This window comes from Cervus canadensis, chromosome 32 (genome assembly GCF_019320065.1).
Source record: "Cervus canadensis isolate Bull #8, Minnesota chromosome 32, ASM1932006v1, whole genome shotgun sequence".
NCBI classification, from domain to species: domain Eukaryota; kingdom Metazoa; phylum Chordata; class Mammalia; order Artiodactyla; family Cervidae; genus Cervus; species Cervus canadensis.
Window position 1 is genome coordinate 29244255 of NC_057417.1, and position 10527 is coordinate 29254781.

Below are 10527 nucleotides of genomic sequence, written 5' to 3' on the forward strand. Positions count from 1 at the left end.
GTGCCTCCCAGGGAGGGATCAGCTATATAAAGGACCCCAGAGACCTTTGCCTTGGGAAGAACAGGGTCTGGCCCAGGGTGGAGATGAGCACATGGGGCTGAGTAGGTGACACATACTGACCACGGGGAGGTGGCCAAAGGGCAGCCGGGCCACCCTCTTCCTCTCTAAGAGACCAGAACCACCCTCCGCAGGGTCTCTAGGCAGCAGAAGCCAGAGTCACGGGTGGGGCAGGGCAGGAAGGGAGGGAGGGACAGGCAGTCAGAGGTGTGAGTGCATGACGCTTGCTAAGAGGTGGGGGCCAAGAAATGCCAGAAAGACGGTGACTGTGGAGGGAGGGGCGCCAGAGCCTGGGCATGGGGCTGCGGGCCAGGCCAGGCCGAGGGAAGAACCCTCCACCTTTGCCCCCGGGGGGGCCTCCCTTCTGGTCTTCTTTCCCCGTCATCCACCCAGTGCTGGCCCCTTCCGAAGAAGAGCAGTGGCTTCTTCCCCCAGGCTACCTCTGACCTCAGTGCCTCTCCCGGGTGGGGCTGCCTCTCACACCTGAGGCTTTATGGTCCTGGTCTCCACCCTCACAGTGGCCACCGCCAGTACCCTCTTCTGTCCTGAACAAAAGTCCCAGGGGCTTTCCGACACCCCCACCCAAGGAAGCAGGTTGTGCCAGCCCTGACCCCCCTCAGCTCTGGTCTGACAGGACTGGCTGCCCACAATAGTGGGAACAAGAGGGTCCCAGGTACGGCAGGCTCTGGCAGGAGTGTGTCTGCCACCGAGGCTTCTAGTCTCAAGGTCTTCGGGGATGCTTGGCTTACCCATCAGAGCCAAAGGCAGCTCTGACCATTGTGGCCAGTGGCGGTGGTCACCACTCCAGTGGGTGACCCCACCAGAGTCACCCACCACCCAAAGCCAGCTCTGAGCTCTTAACATTAAGGGGCACAGATGACAAACTCCACAGGCTTCCACCCCCTGCTCCCACCCACTCCCTGAAAAAAACGGGTCCTCCAGTTTTTACATTCCCTTTGAAGACAGTCATGGCCCTTGAGAGCTGGCCAAACAACCCTTTCTTCCTCAATGGGAGAAACCAGCACTCCCAGGCGTCCCACACAATATCTCTTCCAATGTACTTGCTCCTCAACTGATGGGAGCATGAGGGGAAAAAAAGGCACAGAGCAGGTATTTTGTTTTGTTTTGTTTACAACAAATATTACATTATGTACAGTTGGGTGAACTGGAGACTTGCAGACTTCCTGTCCCCAAGTGAGGTCTTCCTGCAAAGGAAGGCTGGGCTTCTGGCTTCACAGGTTATAGCAGAGATGGGGGTGAACCAGGGAGAGGAAAGGGGAGGAGAGGTCGGGAGGGGTAGGAAGTGGGGGGGCACTAAGGGAGAGGAGGGGGAGTTAGGGGAACAGGGAGGAGGGGCTGAGGGAGCTTTCCCACCTCAGGGCCCCTCTTCCCTCATCTTCAGGGACCTGGGAACCTGCCTGCCACCCCCCACCCACCAGGATCCAGGGCCCTTAGGGGTGACAGGAAGGATGGGGACTCAGAATGGGGGACCTGGCCTAGGGAACACCAGTTGGGGGTCCTAAGATGCAGAGGGCATCTGTACCTACCTAAGGAGGGGAGGTGGGGAGGAGGGAGGATTTAGGAGTGGGGCACGGAGATGTGGGGGGCAGGGGGGATTTAGGGTTGAGGGTAGAAAGAGGAGGAAGGGGAAAGTATAGGAACAGGGAGACACAGGGCAGGAGTGGGGGGGAGGAGGGACTTAAGAAGAAGTGGGTTCAGAGGGGAGAGGGTTAAGAAGTGGTGGAGGGGCGCAGCAGGGAGTTACAGGAGGACAGGGTAAGAGGCTGGGACAGGCTGCAGGCTGCTTACAGGTACCGGGGGAGGACCTGGCTGGCAGTAGGGGTGCACACAGGAAAAGGAGAGACAGAGGCGCGAGCCTCGGGGAAGGACATGGGGACTGGGATGTGAGTGAAGCCATATGAGATGAAGGCCAACAGGAAGGTGCATTGGACAGAGGTCGGACCCAGGACACCTGGTTTCACTGAAACCCACAGGAGGCGTCAGGAGGAGTGGGCCACTTGCACTTTACAGATGACAAAACCAAAGTTCAGAGAAGTTATTGATTTGCCCAAGGTCCCACAGTGGAAGAGTGTGGATTTGAACTGGGTCTCCAGGTAGATTTCACCTAAGCTGGGGGATGAGGGTAGATGGAGGTCTGTTATGCCCTAGGAAACCAGAAGACTGAGCCACAAAAGCCTGCAGCCATCTCTCCAAAGGCAGTGCAGATGGTTCTCTCCGCTGTCCGGGCAGGTGGAGAGGGCAGTGTGGGCTCACAGTGAGGACGAGGCCACCTCAGGTCTGTCAATATACACCTGCCATAGAATTCACAAGATGGGGAGTGAGAACAGGGAACCACCCTTCAGGGGCCTGGCTAAGAGGTCACTGCCTCCTGGCCCAGCGAGCCCCCTGCCCTGGGAGAGGGGCATCAGGAGCTGGACCTGCGACAGTTCCTTACCATCAACCCATCCCCAACCCCTCACCATGGCATTGGTGTCCACGGTGTCCAAGGCCACAGGGAAGTTTTCTTCGTTAACTAGAGAGAGAAAAGAGAACAGGGGAAGGAAGAGGAAGAGGTGGGGAGGAAAAGGGGGAGGGAAGAAAATGTGAGGAAGGTGGGGCCTCAGGGGGCTTCCGTGCAGCGAGGGCCTGTGCAGGACCTGGGCATTAGAGGGGGGGCGCGTGGAAGCAGCGAGGGCAGGAGGTAAACGCCTGTCTTGGACAGGAGAAGTCCTCTAGTCTCCCTGGGAGGAAATGGTGCCCAGGGAGGCACGCCCCACCCTCGCCAGAAGTCAACACTCACTGTCATCTTCGAAGCCCGAGTTAGAAAAAGTCCCCGCAGTGTTCTCATCCCAGGTCTCAAACCACTTCCTGTCGTCCCTGGACCTGCCAGAAGGGCGCCGCGTCGTCAGGGCAGGGTAACCCGGTTGGAGACGCCTTTCCCGTCACCCATCCACCCCAAGCTCACTCACCTGTCTCGGCCTTGCCTGTCCCTCCTCCGGGAGCGCACGATGAACACGCTCAGCGCCACCACCAGCAGCAACAGAAGCAGGGCCCCGGCTCCCGCCAGGCCCCCGACCAGCGCCTTCCAGGAGATGGCCACCTCGCAGCGCGGGCCCGAGAACCAGTGCGTGTCCGTGGAGAAGCAGCTGGGGGAGGGGGCCACAGGTCACATCACCTCACCACCTCCCGGGTCTGGTCCATCCACGCCCCTGGACCATCCTGGTCCTGGCAGGTGGGCGGGGCTCCATCGTGGGGCAAGTGGGCGGGGCCTCTGGCCGGCCGCGGTTAGGGGTCGGGGATTGGCCCAGCTGGCTGTGGGCGGGGCCTCACCGGCAAGAAGGACCACTCTTCTGCAGAACGCATTGGCCCTGATGGCAGTCAATGGAGCCTTCCAAGCCCGCCGTGCAATTGGTGACACAGCGGAGCTTGTTCTCCTCCAGGAAAGGGAAGTAGAAATCCTTGACATCTTTGCCAGCAGCGCGGCGACAGATGGCTGGGGGATAGGTAGAGGGTTGCAGACGTAAAGACCTCATGCATTCTATTCTGGGGCCTGGCCATGGTAATTCTGAAAATGGATAGAGGACTGCATTTCTGCTGGTGGCGTGTCGGCGGGTAGACCGAGGGATTAGATGAGTGCAGGCTAGGCCCGTCACCCTCTCCTCACCTTCTCTGCTGATCCTTCCTCACGTGGAAGCTACTAACAAGGACCTGAGAGGCAGCCCTGCCAGGTCGGTACCACTTGCCTCCCCAAAGGGGCTCCCCTCCTCCCTGGGAATTTCAATGGACAGCTGTCCCTTGTGGGAGGGATCCCTGCCACCTGGGGCCACTCAGCCCTTTGCCCCACCTCTCACCTTCCGGTGACAGCTCCGTCCTGGTGGCGTTGTTCACCTTGATGGAGTCAGGCTTAAAACACAGGACTGCGGGCCACAGGCACAGGTGGAGTCGGGGGAGGCACGGGAAGGGACAGAGAGCGCTTTGTCAGTATGGGCGAGGTTTGGATGGGCCATGAAGGAAGGCTCCTTGGGCCTCCCTCATGTCCCCTGAAGAGCCAGGGGTCCTCGGCCACCCGGGAGACCTTGAGCAACTCTCTCTTCCGCAGCTCCTAGGTTCTGACAACCCTTCCTTAGGCTCACCCTTGACCCAGGTTTCTGTGGACCCGTCTCCCCTCTCCTATCCTGCCTGAGGTACCGCAGAGCTGACACCTGCCCCCCGTAAGCCCCTGTGTGAGCTGGAGCAGGCTGGGATGGTGGCTGTGACCCTGACCCCTCCCTCCAGCCCCAGGCCCCCAGCCTCTGTTCACCCTGGTCATTCTGGCAGTTGTCCCCGTCCTGGCTGACATTCTGGAGCTCCTCCTTCAAGGCCACCTTCACCTTCTCATACTCCTCCTCCAGCTGGGTGCTGAAGGGTAACTCCAGCAGGACTAGATATTCCACCACGATGCTGCCATTCCTGGGGGTGGGGGCGGGGTGCAGAGAGCCTTAAAAGGTGCCCAGGCCCAAGCCACCACGCAACTGTAGAAGGGCATTTCCAGACCAGCCACAGCTATGCGGGTGTTGGCAGGAAGGGGCAGAGGCAACAAGATGGGGTTCCAGACTGATTGTGTCCAGAAGGGGCTGCTAGCTTCTCTGCCTTGGGCAGCCTGGGTAGGCGGGACAAGGAGTGATTGACATTCTCTTTGTGTTCCCTCAAGCCATAATCAAACCGTGCCCTCCTGGGCTCTCTGCCTCCCTCTTGCTGACCTGTCCACTATATCAGGTGCCAACCAGAGAGACCAGCTATGGTCCAGACACCAGGCACCAAGCCTCAGGCACCTCCTCCCTGTAGATCCCAATCACTCTGCATCCAACATGCTTCAAGGGAAGGGGAGACATCCCTCCTACAGAGGAATGAATCCTGAAGGTGATCCCCAAACACCCTCCATGGACTAGTTCCTTCGCCTCCTCCATCCATCCCTCTCTATGACATTGAGTGACTCCAAAAGCAAAGGATGGCTTCGTTGGCCCTTTTTTGTGCACCCCTCCCACCACCACACACACTTGACACTGCCTCCACAGCCCCGGAAAGGGGTCCTACCTCAGAGAAAGGATCTGCACCTCCTTGAATCCCTGCACATTTTGGTAAATCTTCTTTATCTGAAATGCCAAGGATCCCAGCTCACATCTGAATCTCCAATCAGAGGGCACCTCCGGGCCCAAGCTACACTGCAAGGGCATACCTCTGAATTTTCCCCCGCTTACTCCTCACCTGATCCTGGAAGGCTTTCGTGAAATCCTTGTAGACCTTAGAACTGTTGTCATTGAGGTCCGGGGAGAACTCCTGGTTGACAGACACCTCCATGCCCACTTCAGCGTCCACCTTGTCTGCACAACATACCTTGCTCTGGTCATTTCACGTTCCGTTCCTGTCTAACATCACTACCACCATCCCAACCCAGAGGATGCTCCCATGGACCCTCTGAGGACTGACGGAATAGCAGGAAAGAGAGAGGTAGGAATTCTGGAAAGTGTTGTTCCGAGATGTGAGAAATACTGCAAGTGGGAGTGTCCAGCAGTCAGTTCTGTAGTCTCTCAGCTCCCCCAGTGAAGCAGAATAACAAAGGTGCCTATGTCTAACCCCCAAACCTGGGAATATGTTATGCTACATGACAGGGAGCAATCAAAGTGGCAGATGGAACTAAGGGTACTAATCTGCTGATTTAATATTGGAAAATTAACAAGGAATATCCAGTGGGCCTAGTATAATCATAAGGTCCATAGAGAGAGGAGGAAGGAGGCAGAAAAGTCAGAATCACTCAAAGAATGACGTAAGTATGGAAATAAGGAACAGACATGCAATGCTGCTGGCATCAAAGGGAGCCAGGGGGCCTTGTGACAAAGAGGATGGGCAGCTCTCAAGTCTGGGAAAGGGCAAAGGAATGGATTCTTCCCGAGGGCCACCAGAAAGAACCAGTCCTAGGCAACACCTTAATTTTAGCCCTTCATGACTCATATCAGGCTTCCAATCAACAGAATTGCAAAATAATAAATTTGTATTGTTGATCTGCTAAGTTTGTGGTAATTTGCTACAGGAGAAATTAGAACCTAATACAACTCCAAGCAACACAAACTGGGAGGAGATATCAAAAAAGAGAGTGACCCCAGCGACCTCCTGGAGGTAAGGGTGGAGAGTAGTCATGGTCTGGGATTGAGGAGAGCACGAGGGAGAAAGCACAAATGAAGAGATTTGGCAAAATGATTGGGCCCATTTGAGGCGTGGCACCTCCTGAGAGAAAGTGCAGAGAGCAACTCACCCATATTTATCTCTTCCACAGCGAACTCGCATTTGGGGCCATAGAAAGTGCTAAGGCAGGAGCAGTGGTCCTGTGTCCAGGTGCCACCATTGTCACAACGGTCTGGGTAGCAAGAAAAAGGGGAAGTTCAGGCCAGGACTGACCTTGGTCATGGGAATTTAGCAGGAGAGGGAGGAGAGGCAACAAGGGAGCAAGTGATCCAAACCTGGGGTGGTGGTCTGCCTGGACTGTGTGGTCGTCTGGGTTGTGGTTGAAGTTGTCCTGGATGACGTAACGGTGGAGAGAGTCTTGGTGGTGCTCGCTGGTATCCCTGAAGTACTGCTGATGGCTGGGCTGGGGGCTGTCAACTTGCTTGTAGTCACGATGGAAGATGAAGAGCTGCTACTTGGCTTCACGGTCGGTGGGAGGCTGGTGAAGCCCGTTACACGTGGGGTAGTTAGAAAGCTGGTGCTGATCCAGGTCCCAGTGGTGGATCTTTGTGTGCTCGGGAAAACCGTGCTAATGGGAGTGGTTCCAGTGCTGATAGAACCAGGAGCAGTGGTCTGGTTGGTGGGGTGAGTTTCCAGAAAGGAAGTGGAAGTGTCCGGTTTTACAGGGAAGAGAGTTGTCATGGTTGTGGAACTGGGAGAGGTGGCCATCTCAGTAGTAGAGGTAAAAACTGACAATGGAACGGTGGGTGTAGAGGTAACGTTGGTGTTTGGACCCACTTCTATACATGGTGTAGTGGGAGAAGCAGACACTATTGTAACTGATATGGATTCTGGACACGGGGTGGTGGAAGACAGAGTCAGCATGGTTGTCGTTCGGGTGGGAGAGGTTGTCAGGGAAGTCACGGTGGGGGAAGTTCTTGTCGTTTCAGTTGATGAAAAAGTAGGAAAGGTAGTGACAGAGGAAGGGCCTGTGATTTCTGTGCTGGACGCTTGAGAGGAGGTAGAAAAAGAACTACTTGTTGTGGAGGTCTCTGAACTTGGGCTGGTAGAAGATAGAGATGATACTGTTATTGCAGGTATTGAAGAGGAGATGATGGTACCAAAAGGGGTACTTATCGCATTAGTAGAGGTACTCAATATGGGGAAAGCTGAAGAGGGAGAAACACCTGAAGTACTGAGAGCTGTTACGGAGGTGGGTGGTGTTACCATGTTTGAGGTCCCAGTCTTAACAACTTCTGTGGTTGAGGGAGTGCTAAGAGACGCTGTGATCAAGGTGGCAGGGGGAGACGTATATGTGGGAGTGGGGACTTCAGTTCTGGCTGTGGTAAACGTCCCAGTCGGAGGTGAAGGGGTGGACGTGGCCTGGGTGGCAGGGATTGTGGGTAGGGTAAACAGAGGGGTGGTGTCTGTGGTTTCGGTGGGTACCAGTTCTGTGGTTGGGAAAGATGGAAATGATACAGGCAAACTGGATTCTGTCAAGGTACTACTGGTCACTGGAGTAGAGACTGGAGATGTCTGAACATGGACTGTACTTGTGTGAGTGACTGAGGGTGTGATTGGAGAAAGAGAAGTAATATCTGTTGTGAGAGACTCTAAAGAAATGGTGCTGATAGGAGTGGCTGTGGTTCTTAAAGCAGATGAAGCAAGCAGGGTTGTGTCCCTCGTCTTGGCTGTTTGTGTAGAAGCTGCAGTGGAGGACAGTCCCATGGAACTGGACTGATACGTGTATGTATCAGTGGTGGTGGGTGCCAAAGTGGTTTCAGCCGTTTCCTGCATTGAATTAGACGTGCTCAAGGCAGATGAGGTGGTACTGTCTGCCTGAGTGGTCCAGGTACTGCTGGTAGGCACAAGAGAAGGGCTTAAAGATGCAGCTGGAATGCTGCTAGAGAGGAAGGCAGTTGCTGTACTTTGGGTGGAAGGGAACACGGATGTGCCACTAGGCCCAGTGGCTAAGGTTGTGATGATGTTAGAGGTTGTGCTTGTATTATGGGTAGTAGGGGAAGATGGGATGATATCTGTGGTGGGGAGGGTGGAGCTAGACAGCGTAACGGTGGAGCTAGACAGCGTAACAGTGGAGCTGAGGTCGGGCTTGAAGGTTGAGGAACCAACGGGATTCGCGGATGTGGACTCACTGGTGGCTAGTGTCACGGTAGATGCTTCTGTACTGACAGAGGATGGAGGTACAGTCGTGGATGTCTGCACAGTGGTGGAGACAGGGAGGGATGCAGTGGATGCAGATGTGGCTGTGCTCGTGGTGGAGTAGGTGGTTGAAGAGGTGAGGATCGCAGTGGTATGGACTGTTGTGGGGGTGATTGTGGTCACCAAGTGTGTGCTAGCAGCCTGGGTGGTTCCTGTAGTGGAGGGCGGGGACAGAGGGGTTGTGGTCGAGGTGGGGGCTGCAGTGTCCGTGGGAGTGGTGATTTCTGTCGTGGACCTGGTAGGAGTACTGGTGGAAGGTGAAGGGACAGAAGTGGTGTAGGGAGTGGGGATACTGGATAGAGGGCTCGTGCTTCTGGAGGAAGTGGAGGCTGGCTCTGTGGTTGTGGTAGGAGTGGATGAAGGCACACTCGTGGACGATGTCAAGGTATTGGTGGTGATGGCAGTCGAGGTGGTGGATGGCGGAGAATATAGTGTGCTGGTGGGAGTGGCTGAGGATGTGACTGAAAAAGGAGAGGACACCTCTGTCATAACAGACTCGGTAGAGGTGCTGCTAGGACTAGTCGCTGTGGTTGTGTGCAGTGCATCGGTGCTTGTGGCAGGTGGGGTGGTACTCGTTGCCTGAGCCATCCTTGTAGTGGTGGTAGACACGGGAGACGTGCCTAGAGATGTAGCTGGAATGGTGGTAGTGACGGAGGGAGTCACTATGCTGTGGGTGGTAGCGGACATGGATGTCTCAGTAGGCACAGTGACCGAGTTTGTGACAACACTGAAGGTTGTGTCTGTATTCTGGGTGGTGGGGGAAGATGGGATGTTGATTGTGGTGGTGGCTGAGGTGCTGGACATCGCAAGTGTGGAGCTGAGGTCACGTGTGGAGCTCAATGAGGCAGTGGTACTCGTGGATGTGGACTCACTGGTGGGTGGTGTCGGGGTAGGGGTATCTGTACTGACAGAGGATGGAGGCACAGTTGGGGATGTCTGCACAGTGGTGGAGACAGGGAGGGATGCAGTGGATGCAGATGTGGCTGTGCTCGTGGTGGAGTAGGTGGTTGAAGAGGTGAGGATCGCAGTGGTATGGACTGTTGTGGGGGTGATTGTGGTCACCAAGTGTGTGCTAGCAGCCTGGGTGGTTCCTGTAGTGGAGGGCGGGGACAGAGGGGTTGTGGTCGAGGTGGGGGCTGCAGTGTCCGTGGGAGTGGTGATTTCTGTCGTGGACCTGGTAGGAGTACTGGTGGAAGGTGAAGGGACAGAAGTGGTGTAGGGAGTGGGGATACTGGATAGAGGGCTCGTGCTTCTGGAGGAAGTGGAGGCTGGCTCTGTGGTTGTGGTAGGAGTGGATGAAGGCACACTCGTGGACGATGTCAAGGTATTGGTGGTGATGGCAGTCGAGGTGGTGGATGGCGGAGAATATAGTGTGCTGGTGGGAGTGGCTGAGGATGTGACTGAAAAAGGAGAGGACACCTCTGTCATAACAGACTCGGTAGAGGTGCTGCTAGGACTAGTCGCTGTGGTTGTGTGCAGTGCATCGGTGCTTGTGGCAGGTGGGGTGGTACTCGTTGCCTGAGCCATCCTTGTAGTGGTGGTAGACACAGGAGACGTGCCTAGAGATGTAGCTGGAATGGTGGTAGTGACGGAGGGAGTCACTATGCTGTGGGTGGTAGCGGACATGGATGTCTCAGTAGGCACAGTGACCGAGTTTGTGACAACACTGAAGGTTGTGTCTGTATTCTGGGTGGTGGGGGAAGATGGGATGTTGATTGTGGTGGTGGCTGAGGTGCTGGACATCGCAAGTGTGGAGCTGAGGTCACGTGTGGAGCTCAATGAGGCAGTGGTACTCGTGGATGTGGACTCACTGGTGGGTGTTGTCGGGGTAGGGGTATCTGTACTGACAGAGGATGGAGGCACAGTTGGGGATGTCTGCACAGTGGTGGAGACAGGGAGGGATGCAGTGGATGCAGATGTGGCTGTGCTCGTGGTGGAGTAGGTGGTTGAAGAGGTGAGGATCGCAGTGGTATGGACTGTTGTGGGGGTGATTGTGGTCACCAAGTGTGTGCTAGCAGCCTGGGTGGTTTCTGTAGTGGAGGGCGGGGACAG

General features: G+C 55.8%; 1 protein-coding gene across 1 annotated transcript; it reads right to left on the reverse strand.

Moving 5' to 3' along the window:
- Window positions 1-1191: 1191 nt before the first annotated feature.
- Window positions 1192-8616, reverse strand: LOC122433407 (mucin-3B-like). The gene is made up of 11 exons (XM_043456301.1): window positions 6552-8616; window positions 6347-6448; window positions 5302-5417; window positions 5131-5189; window positions 4358-4506; window positions 3909-3974; window positions 3388-3550; window positions 3027-3203; window positions 2858-2934; window positions 2538-2590; window positions 1192-2369 (listed from the first exon to the last, which is right to left on the reverse strand). Exons 1-11 carry the CDS (start codon window positions 8050-8052, stop codon window positions 2328-2330), a joined length of 2505 nt encoding a protein of 834 aa, XP_043312236.1. The 5' UTR covers window positions 8053-8616; the 3' UTR covers window positions 1192-2327.
- Between the last annotated feature and the right edge of the window lie 1911 nt (window positions 8617-10527).

What these genes read in the sequence shown, in the direction of transcription:
- LOC122433407 (XM_043456301.1), bottom strand. Translation starts at nt 8,052, where the DNA reads ATGCAGGAAACGGCTGAAACCACTTTGGCACCCACCACCACTGATACA. An exon ending in GTGCAGATCCTTTCTCTGAG is followed by an intron (nt 4,507 to 5,130) that starts GTAGGACCCCTT and finishes CCCCACCCCCAG; the next exon opens with GAATGGCAGCATCGTGGTGG. An exon ending in CCGTGGACACCAATGCCATG is followed by an intron (nt 2,370 to 2,537) that starts GTGAGGGGTTGG and finishes ATTCTATGGCAG; the next exon opens with GTGTATATTGACAGACCTGA.